The sequence below is a fragment of the Antennarius striatus genome, chromosome 9 (assembly GCF_040054535.1).
Source record: "Antennarius striatus isolate MH-2024 chromosome 9, ASM4005453v1, whole genome shotgun sequence".
NCBI classification, from domain to species: Eukaryota; Metazoa; Chordata; class Actinopteri; order Lophiiformes; family Antennariidae; genus Antennarius; species Antennarius striatus.
The window spans coordinates 19,901,610-19,921,785 of record NC_090784.1 but is presented as its reverse complement, the minus strand read 5'-3'; the positions used below and the strand labels follow the sequence as shown (position 1 = coordinate 19,921,785).

The window sequence follows — 20,176 nt, the reverse complement described above, 5'->3', positions numbered from 1 at the left end:
GTATACCTATGAAACAATCTTTATGTTTAGCTGGCTGAAAGGTATTGATAAACCACCATTGTGCTAAAAAGAGCCTGAAACCAGTAAAAAAAAAAAAAGCATGGAGATGCATCTGTCCGGTTTTCCCTTTGTCCATCAGGTCAGTCCTGACCTTCTCAGACGCCGCTGAGGAGGATCTGGGTCTCTACACGGCGACGATGAGCGACAACCCCAACCAGTCCTGCAGCTACGACTTCACCGCTGAAGGTAACAGACGGAGGCGGAAAAGGAAACTGTCTTGTCCCATTCAGGACTTCATCACAGCTCAATCGTGTCTTATGGCTCTTGGAAAAGCTGAGAGCAGCAAGAATGACAGGGCTTCTAGTTTTCAGGGTTATCAAGCCAATAATTATTTCCCCACACATCCATTCTACAAGGTCACCCATCTAACGAAGCGTGTGTTTTCAATCAACACTCGGCGTAAGAATAGAAATGTTCAACTCACGGGCCTTTGACAGTTTATGGGTATTAAAAAAAAAAAAGAGTTCTGATCAAAGTTCAATGAACCCTCATCTACTGTTTTAATTTCTTTTCAGACCTTGAACGCCTCAAAAAACTCAGCTGGGAAATAAGAAATCCACGTATGTACCACAACTTTGTGGAATGAGATTCTCTCAAAATAACTTTTTGACAGTAGAATCATGGAATTAAAGATCGTAATCCCGTGTTGCGTTTTTGTGTTTTTTTGGCAGTCATTGCCCTGAAGTCGGGCTGGCAGGTGGAGGTTTCTGAGAAGGGAGAAGTACGACTCTGGTTTGAAACCGAGAGTCTGAGCGAGTCCGCTGAGCTGCGACTTATCTTCAATGACCAGGAGATCTCCAGCACACCAGTAAGAACTGCTGCACTGGTAAATCTGTGAAACCACAGCTCAGCCAGAATGAGCATCACCTCTGGGTCCTGACCTCCGGTTTAGTAACCACCACTGCAGAGTTTAGCAAGACTGTGTTCTGCACTGATTTCAAATAGTACCAGTTCATAGTTCAGGAATTTTTCCAAGATTTAAAGTTATAATTTACTCCTGTTGACAAAGTTTCTGTGTAGCCTCAAAATATAAGTAATTTAAAGTCCTATTTAAATATACATAAAAGGAAGAAATCACGGATCTCTTATTAAAAGAAGTTTCATGACTCATGAGACAACACGATATACGTATCCAATAAATATGGGAGCAGCTGGTGATGCAAAATACACAAAAATAAATGTCTAAAGAGAAAATAACAGGTACAGGTATTTGACTTGTGACACTGTTGCACTTATGCAGTTTTCTAGTATTTGTGTTAAGACATCTCAAATTGTTCAAAGAAACAAAGAGTTTTTAGCTGTTTTTTATTATTGTTATTTAATTCTTTTCATGGCTGCACCCATTTTTGCATAAAAGTGTCAAATGATAAATAAAAAAATATATGATATAATAATATATAATAATGATTTAAAGTCATCAGAAAGTATTTGACTATATTTCCAATTACAAAAAATGCTGTATAGTATTGTGTATGTTTACGTATTCAAAGTTATCGAAATAGTGTGTTTTAAAGTATTCAGTTTGCACAAATCAGTGAGTACCTGCAGAAATACGTGTTTCTTGTGTTACGGATCACAAAAACATTGTAGTGAGTACTGAAGCTATTTGCAGCGCAGAAAATAACAAAACATTGATTTTTAGCAATCATTTGAAAATCTTGAAACAAATCACTTATAAAATGACCAGGGAACATATAGTGAATGTGAAAAGTCCTCCTCACCTCCCCTATGTGTTACGACACCAGGCTAAAAATAATCAGCCCTGCCATCACGGTTATTGAACCGTGTACTAATGTGGCCACGGAGGGCAAAACAAATACAGGCTAGTATATGCATTGTGTTTCCACAACTCCGACAAAGATCGTGTGTGTGTGTGTGTGTGTGTGTGTGTGTGTGTGTGTGTGTGTGTGTGTGTGTGTGTGTGTGTGTGTGTGTGTGTGTGTGTGTGTGTGTGTGTGTGTGTGTGTGTGTGTGTGTGTGTGTGTGTGTGTGTGTGTGTGTGTGTGTGTGTGTGTGTGTGTGTCTGAGGCATTCAGCAGCCCTCCATTCATTGGCTGTGTTTCATTTTCATCTCCTCCATTATTTCTCCATATCGCAGCCCCATCTGAATAGCACTGATTACACTTTATTTCTAAATGATCACAGCTGAGGTTTGCAAATTCAAAAGCCATTTGGCTGATTAGGGCCCTTAGGGTTGCCATACATCACAAATCACATCCACCATCATCAACATTCAGGGCGTACACTTATCTTGATTAACGTGAAAGCTATGAAAATGAGCTTGAAAGCCGCTTCATGTGTGCGTTCCTAAATGTTTACACGCTAAACACGCCTGGAAATCAAAAAAAGAAGTGTCATTTCAGTCTCCATCTGTGCAGGAGATTCACAAGAGGCTTGTTTAACCTGTTATTTGAGTAAATTGTCTGCACATGAGGTGATGTCTGGCGGTGGATGTTTGCTCTCCTGCAGCACCGTAGGATCAACTTCGACAGGGCCAAAGGTCTGGTGGAGATCCTGTTTGATCGGATCACCTGGGAGGACGAGGGCTCGTACACGGCTCAGCTGCGGGACGGCTGTGCCAAAAACCAGTGCACATTAGTCTTTGTGGACGAGAGTAAGTCACAAAAGTCAGTAGCGACTAGTTGTCGTACTGTTTTACGTCCCACAACATAATAAAACATCTGATGAGGGTTTCTAGAGGAAAACCCTCATAGGGTTTCCTCTACGAGGTTTTAGCGTCCAATTTTAGCATTCATAGAGATGGAATATCTAATGAAAAGTGTTTTTTAACGTGATTAACCGCCATTTTGGGCACTTTATTTTGTAGGATTTGCCAAAACAAGATCCTATATTAGCTGGTTAGAGCTGAAAGGTGACATCAATATACAGTATTTTCCGCACTATAAGGCGCACTGGATTATAAGGCGCACCTTCAATGAATGGCCTTTTTTTTATTTTTTTTTATGTATACACTGGATTATAAAATGCATCTGAGAACTCAACTTCAATGACTGGTCTATTTTTTCATATATAACGCCATTGGATTATAAGAAATTGAGAAAATTAAAGGCTTTTAGGCGCGCCCTATAATGCAGAAAATTAAGTACTTAGAGCTGCATTGTTCCAAATTAAGTAACACCGTTTCCTTCCTTGACCCTAAAAGAACACCTTTACCATCATCTTCCTCATCAGTAAACACTTTTCCTCAACCATATAGTTATCAAAGTAGCTGACTAGTAGTTTAAAGTAGCTGGCTAGTAAAGTAGCTGGCTAGTAGTTTAAAATGTAGTTGTTAAGTTTATTATCCAGCGTGTTTCCTTTTACTATCAGTCTGATTGTGTTTGTTTCCCATCAGAGTTCCGTGAAACGATGGCCTCAGCCGACGCCAAACGACGTGAATACAGGAGAAAGTCTGGTGAGGATTGTCCTCCCATCACTAACACACTCTACAGGAAATACAATGAAATGGGTTTTTGTGTTCAGCAATAACTGGGTGGTTTCAGCGTTTTTATAGTCTAAGCAAAGGACACTGAATGGGGTTTTCAAAAGTCCAGGGAAGAAAGAATCCTTTGTGACTGACCTCTCATTCGTGATAAGAAGCTATAAACTTCATTTGCATGTCAAAGTCAATGTCCCACATATCACTTGGGCAAAATTCACCGTCACACCCTGTTTACCGTTCAGAGTCCACATGACATCCTGTCTGCTGCGTGCAGATCCAAAAATAAAGGATGTTAAACTAAGTGGGACACGAGTTTGCTTTGCTTCTTGTATGTTTTTCTAATTGGTGTTAATTCATCCAGCTGTTCCCACCAGCGCTTCGGTTCATACATAGACGTAACTTGATGTAATTATTCTAAATTGTCACATTATGATGCGTTAACATTTCTTCGGCTCATACGGCTCACTGGTGATGGATAATTATATGTTCTGTTTTTCTAAAGGACCTTATTTCGAGGACTTCCTGTCATGGAGTGTAAATGAGGATTGTGAACTGATTATCAAGTGCAAGGTACATTTTACACAATATGTTTGCTCAGGGCGATGATTGGACGTACCTACAGGGGCCCCGCATTAGGAGTCCACAAATGTCTCGTCTTTCATTATGAGTCATGGGACTATTTCTTTAGAAGTATAGATCTGCCCTTTCATTGTTAAATTGCATCCTCTCTGCAGGAAGCACATCCCCCAAAAATGACAAATTTATTTCTGTAATATATTATATGATGAACCCTAAATTGCAGCAAAATGCAGTTATTACATTAGTAATTTGATTAATTTATGTAAACCCTCTATTCTGAATGGGTTTTTTTTTTGTTTCACTTCATGCACAGGTGACAAATGTCATCAAGGAAACATCTCTCAAATGGTTTAAAGATGGTAAGGCGGTGACCCAAGCTGCATATGACCAGTCGTCAGGGGTCGGCATTCTCACCGTCTCACAGGTATCACATCTGCATTCAAACAGAGAGAGTAACTAGACAGGTATTATTACCAGGTTGAAAGTTTGAGGCTAACCTGGAAGTAAAGGATGATTTAAACTATCTTGATGATCTTGGCATTATTAATATTTTATCTGAGAAGTCATGAAAATGGTGGTTTTTCCTCAGGTGACAAAGACAACGGCGGGTTCATACAAAGCTGTGGTGTCAGATAACAGAGGAGAGGATGCCAGCACCTTGGATTTGCAGGGCAAAGGTGAGAGTTGACCTTTTGACCAATAGCAATCCCCATTTCTTCCCGTGTGCGCTCCCACAGTGCGGCACCACAGATTTTCCATCCACGATAAAAACGAAGCGATGAATTTCTTTATTTTGTCCCTCTTTTCTTATTATATTTCATAGCATTTACCTACCTGTTCAGATTTTCTTGCACTTAGTATTTATTGAGTTCTAAAAGCAATATGGCCAAAGTCTAAAAGCCTTATTATTCCTTTTATCCACAGAGTTCGACAAGCTTCTGCAGCAGCTGAGCAAACAATTTGGTGAGATACTCCCGACTGGATGATGTTGAGATCACCAGATATGAACCACAGAATTTAAAATGGCAAAGAAAAGTGAAATTCATAAAAATAATAAAGAGCACACCGCCCTGTCTCCCTCTGCAGCGTTGTCAGCCGGCCCACTGAAGGTTGAGGGAACCTCTGAAGGTTTCAGGATCTACTGCTCCTTCAAATATTATATAGACCACCTGAAGACCAGCTGGTACTTCAAGTGAGTTGGCATCCAGAACACCTCTGGATGACACCTAACATCTGTGTACAGAAGAAATCATATTTACCGATGGGGACATTTTGAAAAAAGATGATACAGAAAATGGTTTTTAAAAAAAAGTCAAACAGTGAGAAATAAGAAGTGTTCTTCACAACCTTAAAACTACTCATGGGTGGAAATGGAAATCTTTATTTTATGATTGCCCCGACTTAATCTGCATATCCATTCTGTTATGTTTCATTAGTTTGTAGTTATTAAAGGAACTGCATGTATCTACGGATGTCAAGGTTTTCAGGTTGTTGGGGGTTTTTTTTACTAGGGCTAGTAGCGCTCCCTGGTGGCCAATTTAAGGATTATATAAGATAAACCAAAGAGCTTTAATCAAAATCAGAATTTTTTTTGTTGGTCCTCAAGGGGGAAATTGCCTTTCTTTCAGAAAAAAAAGGGGAAAAAATCTGATTAAATAAGAGGCTATAAAAGTATATACGGGTATATTTTAGTAAGGAACTGATTTTTGCAAGGCAAATACATGTATCTGTGCTCCCTTACGTGTAGGGAGAAGAGGATTGACACGGATGCAAGGACAAAGACTGGCAGCAACAGTCAGAAAGTCTGGATTGACATACCCGACCCGACAGAAAAAGATAAAGGCAAATACACCCTGGAGATGTTTGACGGCAGCGAGAAACACCAACGGTATCTAGACCTGTCTGGACAAGGTGAGAGGAAATCACAAGTTCATTTCTAAGACCTTAAAACCTCTAATGATGACAGAAATTCAGACAGAATGAGATTTTTTGTGTGTGTCAGTTTTGATTTGCATTCTTCATTATTTTTAACAGTGTTTGATGAGGCTTTCCTGGACTACCAGAGGTTGAAGTAAGTGCTGCACTGGAACCCAAATAACTCATCTAGCATGGCTTGCTGTGACACTAACAGAAAACCCTGTGCCGTCGAGGTGAGAGAAAAAAAACTCGCTGCAAACACCTTGCCATTGATTTTTCTGTTTTCCTGACACTGCAATGTCATATTGTCTAACCTTTTATTGTCATCCCTCAGGCAAGAGGCCATTACTGAAAAAAGTGAGTCACAGTTTATGTGTTATGTCTGCCCACAAGACAAATATTAAGCCGCAGTAAATATCAGCAGGGAGTTCATGTCTCTTGTTTTGTTACAGAAAGAGCCCGAGTGACAAGAGGTCTTCCTGATGCGGTGGCCATCATGGAGGGCAAGGTATAGCATTGTCAGGAATAATATAACTGATACTACTACCAGGACACACCTTTATGATCCTTCCTCAGGTCAATCATTTCACATTTCTCTTTGTCTTCCTCTCTTCAGTCTCTGTGTCTAACCTGCTTTATCGACGGTGAACCGGCCTTAGACACCATATGGTTCAGAAACGACAAGGAGATCGTTAACCATCCTCAGTTCACCATCACCAAGGAACCCAAGTGCAGCACCATCACCATCAATGAAGTCACCTTGGAGATTTCTGGAAAATACAGCATCTATGTAGGCAACAAGTACGGCTCTGAAACGGTTGACGTGACAGTGAGCGTTTACAGGTGTGACCAGAATCCGCCTGAAAACTTTGTGGTGATGGTTTGAGAAGGTAAACTGAATCAGAAATAGGGGTTCTGATTGGGATTTTTATAGCCGGGGACAGAAATCATTCAGGTTTATTAGCTAGACCAGGGGTGTCAAACTCATTTTAGCCCAAAAGCCTGATAGAGGAAAACCTTTCCCAAGTGGGCCGGACCAGTTAAATCATGACATAAAAACTTCAAAATAGCAACAACTTCAGATTGTTTTTTTTGTTTTACTCCAAAAAGAACTTAGACTTTGTCTTAGTGTATCTACAAAGCTATTATACTTTAAGTCACAGCCTATCTGGGATTGAACAACATACAAAATAAGGAAAAAAGGAGAGGAAGCTGCATCACCACCTGCGAGTTGTGTCTCCCACAATGACAGCTTTAACGTGAATGCACACATGTTGTCAGAGTACTCCGTAGCATCCACCATAAATGCAAGATCCTGAAATACTAACACTGGCTTGCCTTTTATTTACTTGAACTGTTAAATTTCCTGCCGTAATTCAAAGAAACACATCAGCACAACACCATGGCCTAACTGTCTTATGCAGAAAAATATTGCCAGTGGTGCCACATCAGTAATGTTCATGCTTTCATCGATTGCTGCTGAAAAAGCCATATATTGTCTGTCTTAAGTTCAGAAATCCTGCCTGCAACTGTCTTGTCAGGGTGATATTTGCAAAAGCCTGGTACTTTTCGGTGCACACTATCTCCGCAGCCTTCAGCATGCGTGTTTTTACAAATTGCCCCTCAATAAATGGCTTTGTAGCCACTGCGATTTCATTAGCTGTAATGTAGCTGGCTTTCACCGCAGCATCACTGATTTCTCTGCTGCGAGTAAATACAGACTGCTGTTTTTTCAGAACCGACAATAGGTCATTCACCTTCTCTCTTTTCTGTGTTGTCCTGGAGAGTTGTTGTATTTGTCAGCAAATGTTATATTCTTTTAGAAACATACTATGAACACACTATACAAATGGCTTTCCCTTTCACTTCTGTGAATAAATGGGAGGATGAGAATTTTTCTTGGAAAAACTCTGCACTCCAATTTTTTTCTGTTTTGAGAAAATTGTGACATTTCGGGACAATGATGGTGCCAAAGTACATAATGTTCAAATTGGTCAGGCAGAATGACTGGCTGCAGTCTTCTTGTTCAGCCTCAGTATGAAGAGTTTGCTTGTTAACAGAGTTGCTATTGCGACACCTACTGGACACAGTCAGAACAGCAGCTTCATTCATTGAAAAATTGCAACTCAATTTTATGCTTTGCAAAATCATCTCGCAGGATAGATTAAACCTGTTTTTGTGGGCCTGATCTGGCCCCTGGGCCGTATGTTTGACACCCCTGAACTAGACATATTATTTATCAGCTGTTTACTATTACTGAATCATAGAGGAACAAAAACTGCTCAATGCCACAGATTTGGCACAAATTCAGCACAAAATGCAAAATTTATTGTCTTTTGTAGACTCACAGTTATTCAATTCCCCTAGACGACATCCCTCTGGAGAACACACATATGGAAACCGGATGTTGATTAAACACTGTCGCGAAAGCTGTATTTTCAGAACCAGAAAGGTTCATAGCCAAGCAATTGTGTTTATTCAAGAAATATCACTTAGTTTTCTGATAAGCATTTCTGAGAATCAACATAAGTTTAACCGGAGATAGAAATAGAAATAAATATAATGTAGGAACATTAAGAACACAAAGGACAATTTTGTGCATGCAATATATCTTCATGCAAAATATTTTTATGAAATGAGAATCGAAGGAAACAGCTAGTGAGAAATGAGGTTTTATTACTGATGGACTGCAGAGAAAAGATTCTCTGAAGGTTTGTGTCCTGGGTGGTGATGGTCCACTACAAGCTTTCCGACCTACTTCACGGTCCTGGGGGAGTACTGGCCCTGAAGTGATGGAATGAAGATTGGATAACACATCGCAGCCTGAGTTTGTCCTTGGCGGTGGTAGCAGCGCACCAGATGGTGATGGAGGAGGTGAGGATTGACTCAGTGATGGAGGTGTAAATGTGCACCGTCAATAACCTTGGCAGCTTGACCTCCTTCTGGTGTCACAAAAGTGTTCTGTGTTGAGTTACCGGTAGTTAGAGAGCCAAACATCGGGAGGGACTCTGCAATGTCGACCAGAAAGTCTCACAGGGTGATGTAAGAGGTAGGATTTAGATTCTCCCCTAGCAACCATGGCTGCTGTTGCCACGGCGTTGAGCTCCAGGTTGTTCTCAGAGCACCGGATCATCAGATGGTCGATCTTCCACCTGTAGGTGGATTCATCACCATGAGCTTAGTGAGGGTGGTGTCATCCACTGACATCGGGAGCTTAACAGATTGATGACTTGAGGTGTAACCGTTGATGTAGGAGAGAAAGAGGGAAACAACAACGACCTCCATTTATCTACAGCAGTAACTTCAAACAGCTGATAAATAAAAAAAATTCCAATAAGCCTTGTATGCAGTGAAGGTTGAATAATTTCTTGTTACTGTATAATAAAAGCATCTTGATGTGAACAAACACCGTCTAGTTCAGCGTTCAATTCCTTTAGTAGCTAATGTTTGCTAAAATTAACAGATTAATTATCGAGCATAGATATGTCAATAGTAAACAGTATTGCAGCTGTTTCGTTATTTATATTCATGCGATAAGTGTTCATAGTGATTACATGCTCATCAGTCGTCGTAACAAAAATAGAAAACCCTCAGCAACTTGGGCTGTAGAGCTTTTATCATTTGTGTGCTGTGAATAAAGCAGTTTCAAGTGACTCCCATACATGTTTTTTTTAAATGAAATTTTACAAACCGTCTATTATCATTTCATAAACTTTTAAGTTCAATATCAGCTGTTTAAGACAATTTAGGGAGTAGTTCTGCTTGTGGACTATTTTGCAAGGACAGATTCTGTCTTGTGTTTTAAAAGCAAACGTCCGTTGTGTCGTTAACCCTACTACTGGACCACGGTCTGTCACCCTAGGAGGATCAATGGCACACTGCAGGAAGGTTGCAGTCGTGAATGAAGTTCAACTGAGAGCTAGACAGTCTCTTGGGGTATATAACCCTTACTCCCCTGACAGATTATTTTTTTTATTTTATTTTTTGTCTTTGAAAGATTCATGAAATCAAAACTTCAAGATCAAGAATATAAACATGAAAAATTGTTCCAGGGTTTTCATTTGTATCCAGACCTCCTTCAAAGGTTCTTTCTAGGTCTGTGATCCGTCACTGCACACAATTGTGCTGAAATCTACTGTTAATTCTTTGAGCTATCAAGTGGATTAACAAACAAAAAAAGTAACATACCAACTCTATATGGTGTGTCGTCACAACCAATGAATCCTTACACAAATACCATGTAAACATGACTAATATTTACTATTGGAAAATAATTATTTTAACTTTGAGTTGATTTTTGAGACAATTTTCAATTTAAAGTATACGGCAAGCTGGATTTATTCCTTCTTTGCTCTGGAGTTTTCATAAAAATCTGTACATATTTCGTACCAGTGATGCTCTTGATTGCACGTGGAAAAAATTTCCACCTGAACTGATCTTTGATAGAATCCAAGTTAAGCCGAACAAGAGTAAGTGAACTGTAGGTTGTTCAAACAGCTGCGATTGCTTCAGACTGATCCGTTACTCATTAGAAACCACGAAGGGAACCCCCCCCCCCTTTACTTTCATGTATAAAAAGGTTCACTGTCACTACTGCAACCTCCACATTGTGTTGAGCTTCACACAGCTGTCACAGCCTCCAGCCAACCTTGGTAAAGGAGAATCTAGAGCTTTTAGACAAAATGGACTTCAATGGAACATGGCAGGTCTACGCTCAGGAGAACTACGAGGAGTTCCTCAAGGCTATGGGTAAGAAAACCACAGAAGATTCTTCAGTGCTATCATTCAGTGGCTAATTCTATAACCTAGCAGTCCTAAGTTAAGAAGTTTTATTGAGTGTATAAATAGTAGGAATTAACAAAGATACGTGTTTTCCGCTGACCAGAACTTCCAGCAGATGTCATCAAGATGGCCAAGGACATCAAACCAATCACTGAGATCAAGCAGACTGGCAATGACTTTGTTGTCACCTCCAAGACACCTGGAAAGACCGTGACCAACTCCTTTACCATTGGCAAGGAGGCTGATATCACCACCATGGATGGCAAGAAGCTCAAGGTTTGTCGTTGTGTTTGATTTTTATGTGCAGGAACTTCAGGGCTTCTCTTACCAGTAATGATCCTTCAACCACAGCGTCCTATTATTTGTGATGGTGAGGATGAGGTAGTGCATTTGAAGGTTTTACTCATCTTCTTCATGATGCAAGCCTGTTTTTCAGCATTCATGAAGAATACCATCTCCTCATCTTACCCCCACAGTGCACTGTCAATATGGAAGGCGGCAAGATGGTCTGTAAAACAGGAAAGTTCTGCCACATCCAGGAGCTGAAGGGTGGAGAGATGATTGAGGTGATTGAATTCTTTCTGCACACAGTTGCATGATATGAAACAAAGTATAATCAGTGCCACTTTTTGTCTCAGGGTATACGCTTCTAAAATGTAAGTTATCTTCAAGCAACAAATATATCTCATACATCTCTCATCCCTTTTCAGACTTTGACCATGGGCTCAACAACTCTTGTCAGGAAGAGCAGGAAAATGTAACCAAGACCACGAATAAACCAAATATCTATTTAAAAAAAATAAAAGTATTTGCTCTTTAAGTGTGGTCAGTGTGACTGACAGTTCTGTTGTTTCTTGTTCACACACATTTACAAATTAAAATGAGGAATCTTCTGTTTCAAGAGGGACAGGATTTGAGTCTGACGATGAATACTTATTGTCATGCTTTGTGTGGGGGGGGTTCCAGTTAAATACATTTGATATTCATCTGAATAAATGTGCTTATTTATGACACTTACGCTGCAAAGGGTCAAACATGGTTTGATTGATATTCAGTTCATTTGACTTGTATACACTGGAGACAGGAGGGTTAACTCACATTAAATAGCATTTATTCTTTGAGTTAAACATGGGGAAAGATTAAATCTGGACTTTTGGTTGCATTATTTTCAGGAACATTTGACCTGGTGTGTCTGTTGAGGGATGTCTTTTTTTTTTTTTTTAATTTTGCATGGATTTTTTTTCTTGCAACTTCAGTTCAGTTTTTTTTAACACTATTTAACATTCATAATATTATACACAGCTGTACGTGTAATTCTAACATATCTTCTGTTGTGTACCGTAGATTTGGTTCTGGAGATTTCATGTCAAAGAAAGTTGAAAGGTTGCTGTCTAGAGCAGATTCAAGCCAAAGATATCCAGAGTAAATAGCAGTAGAGGAATTAGAAAAAAATAAAGAGAAGAGCATGAAGACACGTTAAGATGGGAAATGGGAGTGCTAAGGCTTCCATTTGCTTAACATGAGGGGGAAAAAAGACAAACAGGAAACCTCACGCTCTTCTGCCATGACAGATTGTCAAACTGAAGCTCAAAGGTCATTGGCATAGCTGCGGCAGAGGGAGTTGTTTGTAGAATGTAGAAAACTACTACCTGCTGAAGGCACAGTTTGGAGTTTCTACCACTTGGGGTCTCACAACAAAATCAAAACATAGACATAGCTAGTAGGGAATGTGGGAGTTGATGTTTTCATTCTTAAGCGACCACCATTGCCAAAGAAAACTTAATGTGATTCAGGCAGGAATGTTTTAAGCTTGATTCATTCGGATCATGTTGGGTCACATTCACAGATTTCCATTCACATTATTTAACTCAACCCTGTGTTGAAACATTGGGGAAAGTCCCATGAACAACTCGACAAAATGTAGAGCAAAATCCAGGGGTTATTAGACAAGTAAATGTAGGTGTTGCATTAGAGGACTTATATGTACAGTTTTCCAAAAAAAAGCTGACAGAGGAGGTCTGTTGGAAAAATCAAGGTTCATCCTAGTGACCACAAGAGGGCGCATCATGAATTGCTCTGCTCCTTCCAGATTCAGTTCAGGCTTAAAACTGACGTGAGTCCATCCAGGTCTCACAGTTCAACTGAGACCTTCAACCTCACCTCTAGATGCCAGAAACTCTGTAAGATGATCTCCAACCCATTCCGACTCTATATCTGTGTCTGAGGGGTCACTGACCATTCCTACGAGGATTTATTAATGTCTACAAGGATGTTTCTGTAAAGCTGGGACTCCAACACCAGTGTTAAGGCTGCTTTTTTTTTGCATATTATAGTTGTTCAGGGTAAGAGAGCACCAGAGGGCTCAGACTGTTTTGTACTGTAAAACATAAATTCTATGTAAAACCAGTTTTACTTTTTTGGAACTGATTCAACTGTGCCAATATTTTGTTACCTAGAGTGAGACATATTTGAGTGTTCTATAAACAAATATATTATTTGACTAATTTTTTACTATGTATGCTGGCCTGTAGTTTCTGGTTTCAGTGGCATGGATTTTTGCAGTGGTCAGACTGTGTAATATTAGCTTTGAATTAGTGGAGGTGAGTGACATAATGAGACAGTATGTTTATTATGACCTGCATTCTGTAAATTATTTTTTCTAAAACTTTTCAGCGTCATAACATTTCATTTTCCTTGGCATAACTTATTCAAAAATATTTAAGGTTTTACTATAGTGAGGTTTTCAAGTCATGTTTCCGCTATAACTGATAGCAATTATCTAAGAATCTATTCATCAACATACGTGATACTACAAAAAAAAGAAGAAGACAATCACAAACAAACTTAGGGGGAGGGGAAGGGATTTATTTATTTTGATTGTTTTGGGTTTTTTTTAATCAATTCAGAGAGCATTCTATGCTTTTTTTAAAATTACTAATTAATATTGATCTTAACAGTGGACATTTTCAACTTCGGTGACATTTTCAACAGAGGGAAAAAATTAGCAGCCAATTCAGTACATGTTACAGATTTAGAATAGGGAGACCGCCATGCATGACTCAACAGGGGAAGAAAGAAAATGACAACCAATAAAAGAGGAGTACTTATACAGTACAGGACCACGTTCAATTGTCAGCTGGCGGAAGAACAGCTGACAAGTGGAGGTGGTTCTGATAAAGACATTTGGTCATTGTGTGGCATTGCCACCTAATAAGTCTTTCAGCATGGTTTTCAACTTAGGCACAAACAAGTCAACTCAGGACTAAGAGCACAATGCTTACAACCTGTAAGCACATTCACAACTCAAATCCAAACATGAGCAAGTCTCCACTAGGATCCAATTAACATTTTACAATTTTGTTTAAATTTAGCATCTTTTACCCTACACTGCATCGTACAAAACAATAAAAAACATGTGCAAGATCTCTTGAAATTTAACAGTGTAGGGGTACTGACAAAATGCTATAGGCAGATTCTTTTTTTAACAAAAATATTCTTCAGTATTGAAGTCAAGACATGTCCTGAGCATGTCTCATACATTCAGTGTTATTACTAAAAATACTTTTGTCAGACAGGCCTCAAACTTGGCCTGTAAATGTACATATGCTACAAGTACTTTACATATTCATTATATACATGGCTCTTGAACATACGAATAAACTCTCATACTTTGTTTTGTCATCTTTAGGCTAGTCATTAACAGCTTCAATTCTGCGAAGAAAAAGCAAAGAGTTTCAGTACAAGGATTGCATCACAAAAATAGAGAATTCATTGTGAGATAGTCAATTACGCCTCAACCATTTCGATAGCATCCCGGTCAGTAAGCTATTAACATCTTGAAGGATTGCAGTGCAAGAGGGTAAACGAGAGTTAAAGGCAAGAGGCAGAGTGTCTGTTGATTATGGGATAGTCGAACACTGAGGCCCATTTCGTAAACATCAACACCAGCCTCTGCCTCATGTTGAGTCCCTAGGGCCACTTCTGACACCTTCCTCAGCTCTGCCTTAGCTTGCTTACAAACGCATGCAGCCAACAGGACCATGTCTTGGGGTTTAGAAAGTAAATCCTAGTCGCACCAAAGCATGGGCCCCTTCCGCTTGTTGAATCTGCAGCATTGTGGTGAATAGGCAGAACTGAGGAGCAATAACAGTGCTTATTGGTACAAGTTAAAAGTTAAAAGTAACCATCCAACACTCAGACTGGCAAGGTTTAAGTGGCAGCAGAAAAAACATACCAGCCACACCTAAGAAGATATGGAGAGAAAAAAAAAAAAACGGCGAAAACATTGCTTTGGTTACACACAATAATCCATACAGCTTTTATCCACAAACAAAAAAGGACTCGTACAAAATAATGCTATGACAGAATGTTGTGGGCCTCAGATGAGATCAACTCCTATAGTGCATGTGCGCACAGCGCAATAAAAAAGATACAGGAGTTGTCAGTCCAAGGCCCGTGTGCCATGGTCTCATTACCCTTCAGTTTGAGGTTACACTTTTGACCTTTTCATATTACAGCTTACTACCTCTGATAAGATAGCATTTTTCCCTGCAGAATTGCAGTTGAGTCTTTTCCAGCCCAAATAAGGAATATAACACAATTGAAGAGAAAAGATGGGCCCTAGTTACAAAACAAAATATTTGAAAAAAACAAACAAATTCTACCAAATTGAGTTTTTGCTGACACCAGATGCTTTACAGGTGACTTGAGAATCATCAACTTGGAAAATTAAAACGTGTCTGCCCACAAAAATGGACCATAAAAGTGTTGAGAATCATTAATTCACGATATCCCTTATTTGGTGAAAAAGTACACTTAAATCTGCTTTGACAGCCGTCATCAAAAACAACAAAACAATAGTACAAATGATATCCAGTTTGTCATTAGTCATTCATCATTAGAAATGGACTCCACTAAAGGCATGACCAATCAGCAAGGTTCAAATGCTGTAATATATTGAAATACTGACTTTTTAAAAAATAGTATTGAGTAAACATTCACAGCAAAACCGCTGTAAATGCTTCCCTACACTCAAAAGGTTGATCTAAAAACCGATAAAAAGATATTACAGCACTTAAATGTTCCTGGTCAGCGCATGCCCTTGAACAGTCACAGTTCGTTGGCTTTTTTTTAAAAATCTATCATCATCAAGTGGGGTCTCTCTCAGGCCTGCACCTTGAGAAGGCTCTTGAGCTGGAAGGTCATCATCTCCCTGTTGTCACAGGAGCCCATTGTGAAAGACACCCAGTGGCTAGGGGGTTTGGGCAACACGCTAGGTGAGGGTGGCTCGCTGAACTTGGGCCCTGCATAGTTAGGACTCCCCTGGGTGGCCAAGAGCGTGCTGAGGTGAGACACTGCACCTTCCCAGTTCTGATCATAGTTGGTGGCAAAACGAACAGAAGCACTCTCTGCAGACACGGCCTGCCGCGCCTCTGGAGACCTATGGTAGACTATGCCTTTGTCACTCCTGCGATGGCCGTGATGGTGAAGGCCTCCTACCCCTCCTGGAGATGCTGTTCCGCACTGGTCGCGAATTCTCTGCTTGGCCCGACCAAGTTGATGGTTCTTCTTGGTGAAAGGGCGCTCAGGGTGGGAAACCGGAATGTCATATCTCTCTCCACCTCCCATAATGCCTCTGCACTACGTGTCACCTACGTGATAAGAGCACAATATTACTTAAGTGCAATGAAATCCATGTGCAGTTATCTGTTTGGGTCATGTCCTATTTACTGGCAGAGGGTAAGCTCACAATTGCTGCACACACGCACAGTGCAGTGCACAGAGGGCTACGTGCAGAATCTCCAGGCAGTCAGGACCGCCTCGGCCCTCCCCCACACTGAACTGAGCAAAACAACCCCCGCTCACCTCTTTGTTGTGAGAAAGTTGGCAAAGCAGAGATCTCTCTTCAAACGTTCTCCTCCGATCGGGCCCCAGGTCCTCGAAGTAGTTCTCAATCTACTTCTCGCTGCACTTCTACGTCCAGCAAGGTCTAAGGTTATCATGTGCCAAAGAGCGTTGTTGTGCCGGAGAGCCGAGCTGAACATTAATTCACCTCGGCACACGATTCTCCAAGAAGCCGTAAACCTTGAGAAAGCGGAAATAATACAAATAAGTAAATGCTAATACTAAACAGCAAAAATTCCCAACATTCGGTTGTTGTTTGTGAACGAACATTAGCCTAAAGACCGTTATTACAAGTGCGTCATCGCTTCTGAGAAGCTAAGATAGCTTCACGTCCCTCTCCGATAACGGCTTTGTTATGCATGAAGTCGAGCTGCTGACAACATTCACAACAGACTTGGCACATTAGAGAAGCAAGAAAGGACTTAACATTCCTAGATACACGTCACATTTTAACCATGTCGCTCTGTAGAAAAAAAAAAGTAAACATTCAAGACGCGCAAAAAGGTCGTTTTCTTCAATAGGACATGACGTTCACTTTGTCTCAATGAAAATACTTTATGAGACGTCGAATTTCACTGTGTAAAAAGAGGTTTTTATTTATAAATAACCTCTATTAAAGGTTTTTTTTAATCACTATCACGGCAATTATTGTGAAAATGTCGTTTTTACTACATGGTCCAAGCTCTTTTGGCACCAAACCAAAACAAAGAAATGGTAAACTCAATATGGCGACGCAGGCATAACACAGCTCACTTACCGACTTCTTCAGGCTTGGTTGATGAAGCCCTTCGTTAGAGAAAATGTGTTATTGGCTTTTGAAATCCTCTGAGGAGTATGTAGGAAGTACAGCAAGCTATAATTTCTACAAATCCGTCTCTTTCGAAGCTCAGGTGGTGTGACAAGTGGTCGACCACCACCTCTACTCTCTGCCGACTCCGTCTGAATTGCAACAAAATGGAATCTACATGGCAGCTATGTAGCTCGATTTTTTTCCAGATCTGACCAATCACGGAGCAGGCGCAAACCGAACACCCAATCAGCATAGAGGGTGTTAGACGCTGTCATGTCTGTTGCCAGACTGATGACGTCAATAACCAGCCCTCTTCTCCTTTCTTTGTTAGAGCTCGGGTATTTCCTGAAAGTGACAAAATAACAGAAACAACCGCGTTCATACATACAAGTACGGTTTCAATTTAATCTGTTTGACATATAAATAAACTGTGTTGTAACGCAAAACATTCAGATTTGAAACGTAAGACGCACTTTGTTGGTTATGTAACGTTAACCCCTTCTTTTGTATATGGTAAACAAGTGTTTACTAACAAAGTGGCGGATTTTTATGCCATAAGAAGATGGATTTGTTTTATCCATTGTAGAGTATTTACATTGAATCGTGTTGTGCTTGGTTGGAACAGTTTCAACAGGCTGTTATGAGGCGCGACATAGCGAGTGTGAGCAGGCGGACCCCCCCACTCGGCGCGTCCGACCAAAACAAACATTGACCCCTCGAGCCTCATTTCCATTTGTTTGGTCAGTGACGTCACTAAAGCGGTGAAATGCCTTTACATTAATAGGTGTTGAATACCCAGAATGCAGTGTGATAGAGTAAGACACCCAAACCCCGACCCCCATCGGGCGCTACAATAGGGGTCAGCCCATTTGTGTAGAAGTGAGGATACCATGACCTGCAAGGTCAATTTAAACGAGTCATTAATGTGAACGACTGGGTCGGTCATTAGGGGGTGGGGGGTGGTGGGGGCTTTCTCCCCCCCTTGATGTTTTGTTGATTTAACCTAGAACCAAAGGGCTCAGTAAACATTATGTGGAGATAAGACTTCTATTGCCTCATATAAAGATCAGTGTAACTTTCTGCAGGACAAACAATTATAAACCATTCACCATAGTAACATTTTAAAATAAAAGTACTATTTTGAACACCTTTATATATATATATTTGGGCTCATTAGTCACCTGAATGACTGTTTACATTTTTTAGCCTCATTTTTTATTTTAGAATGTAATAAACTCTCCTCACAATTAACCTCGACCTGTCGTGTTCATTCAAATAAACACATGCGACAGGTGAATCTTATTCTTTATTTCTTATTTCCTCCGTTTGGCTTATTTTCAGTGTTTGACTTCCTTATTTGTCTTGACAAGGTCGCATGACGCTCAAACCAGTGTTGTTTTTATGTGTTTTCAGGTCCAAGTCTAGAAAAACAAAAGTTTTATGTAAGGTGAAGGTTGTGTTTCCTGCTACCTTGTGTAAGTGACTGGATTAAAGATTGCGTAAAGATTGCGTAAAGACGCAGCGCGTCAGGCTGAGCTCACGGTTAAATGGCATGACACTCCCCAAAGCGAAGGAAGGTGGTGGTGGTGGGGGGTTGTGCCGATCAAGAGTCAGCTATGTATGGAAAGTAGGTCACGTCCAGACTTCTGTATGGCTGACAAAACAGAGGCGTGATCAAATGTCCATATTTGACAAGTCGTAGACGCTCTCGCCATAGGCTATAGACGCGTCACGGACTAAGAATGTAAAGAAGATCGACCGGAAAGTGGAGTGGAAAACAATTCCAATTTGTTTAAAGACTGCCAATATTGATTTATTTTTGTCCCAGACAACTTAGACATACTGATAAAGTATCTTCATAGCTGATACCGTATATGGAGTGTGGTTTGAAACACGCAACAAACTTCTGTGTGGGAGGAACGAACACACACGGAAACTCCACTCAGCGTTTGAACAGTGATAAAGACACACACACGCTAGAGTTACATTAATTTTCGCTACAGATTTATTAATTTTTATTCTGGCTTTCTGTCTGTCAAGTGTTAAAAAATATCACTTAAGTCATTCATAGACTTAATGATATTTTTATTTACTTTTTTAGAATGCAGGGAATTAGCTGAACAATTCATCAGATTTTGGTGATGATCTTGATTGTCATCTGTATCCAGATTATTTCTTTTTATTCCAACGGTATCTTTGCTATTGCAGGAAAGGTATACTTATTCATGGATGATGGCTATAATTTAAAAAGCTCAACCACACATACAGTAAAATCTACCACATTTTCATACCTGTCTGACGTGGATCTGAATTACGTTTGAACTTATAGGACTCACAGAAAAACTGAGATAAAAAATGATAAATAAAGTTATGATTTGAAGTAAGATCAAATTGTGTTGATTCAGTTTGCACACACACATGCACACACACGCACAAACGCACACACGCACACACACACACACACACACACATAGCGAGAGAGAGAGAGAGAGAGAGAGTGAGAGAGAGAGAGAGAGAGAGAGAGACAGAGTTTTGGTGACACAAGTTTTCCAGGCCTGTGGTGCTTTCAGAAGACAACTCCTAGATCATTTTTTGAAAACTACACAAACACCATTACCCAATGCCAGGAAAAAGAACACTGTAACACCCAATAAAAAAAATAATTTTCCCAAAGGGATGATAAAAGTGTGTTTCTTCTTCTC

The 20,176-nt window shown here is 40.1% G+C and overlaps 3 protein-coding genes across 3 annotated transcripts in view; 2 read left to right on the top strand and 1 right to left on the bottom strand.

The window, feature by feature from the left end:
• Positions 1–10,453, top strand: part of myom3 (myomesin 3) — a 43,543-nt gene extending 33,090 nt beyond the window's left edge. The window contains exons 23-37 of the mRNA XM_068322856.1: positions 140–246; positions 576–620; positions 732–868; positions 2,530–2,674; positions 3,416–3,475; positions 4,005–4,072; positions 4,395–4,505; positions 4,671–4,758; positions 5,006–5,044; positions 5,168–5,273; positions 5,829–5,992; positions 6,116–6,152; positions 6,333–6,355; positions 6,451–6,506; positions 6,615–10,453. Coding sequence (XP_068178957.1) covers positions 140–246; positions 576–620; positions 732–868; positions 2,530–2,674; positions 3,416–3,475; positions 4,005–4,072; positions 4,395–4,505; positions 4,671–4,758; positions 5,006–5,044; positions 5,168–5,273; positions 5,829–5,992; positions 6,116–6,152; positions 6,333–6,355; positions 6,451–6,506; positions 6,615–6,884 — 1,456 coding nt within the window. The 3' untranslated portion in view covers positions 6,885–10,453. The remainder of the gene's footprint in view (positions 1–139; positions 247–575; positions 621–731; positions 869–2,529; positions 2,675–3,415; positions 3,476–4,004; positions 4,073–4,394; positions 4,506–4,670; positions 4,759–5,005; positions 5,045–5,167; positions 5,274–5,828; positions 5,993–6,115; positions 6,153–6,332; positions 6,356–6,450; positions 6,507–6,614) is intronic.
• A 134-nt stretch (positions 10,454–10,587) lies between these two features.
• fabp10a (fatty acid binding protein 10a, liver basic) lies at positions 10,588–11,600 on the top strand. Its single transcript, XM_068322855.1, has 4 exons — positions 10,588–10,747; positions 10,884–11,056; positions 11,257–11,346; positions 11,491–11,600. The coding sequence occupies exons 1-4, from the start codon at positions 10,681–10,683 to the stop codon at positions 11,539–11,541; spliced, it is 381 nt and encodes a 126-aa protein (XP_068178956.1). The 5' UTR covers positions 10,588–10,680; the 3' UTR covers positions 11,542–11,600.
• Positions 11,601–13,624: 2,024 nt separating this feature from the next.
• pnrc2 (proline-rich nuclear receptor coactivator 2) lies at positions 13,625–17,618 on the bottom strand. The gene is made up of 3 exons (XM_068322853.1): positions 17,442–17,618; positions 16,646–16,864; positions 13,625–16,431 (listed from the first exon to the last, which is right to left on the bottom strand). Exon 3 carries the CDS (start codon positions 16,406–16,408, stop codon positions 15,944–15,946), a length of 465 nt encoding a protein of 154 aa, XP_068178954.1. The 5' UTR covers positions 16,409–16,431; positions 16,646–16,864; positions 17,442–17,618; the 3' UTR covers positions 13,625–15,943.
• Between the last annotated feature and the right edge of the window lie 2,558 nt (positions 17,619–20,176).

Excerpts from the sequence above, each read along its gene's own strand:
- fabp10a (XM_068322855.1), top strand. The coding sequence starts at position 10,681 with ATGGACTTCAATGGAACATGGCAGGTCTACGCTCAGGAGAACTACGAG. Across the intron at positions 11,057-11,256 it reads TGGATGGCAAGAAGCTCAAG|TGCACTGTCAATATGGAAGG; the intron begins GTTTGTCGTTGT and ends TTACCCCCACAG. Across the intron at positions 11,347-11,490 it reads AGGGTGGAGAGATGATTGAG|ACTTTGACCATGGGCTCAAC; the intron begins GTGATTGAATTC and ends ATCCCTTTTCAG.
- pnrc2 (XM_068322853.1), bottom strand. The coding sequence starts at position 16,408 with ATGGGAGGTGGAGAGAGATATGACATTCCGGTTTCCCACCCTGAGCGC.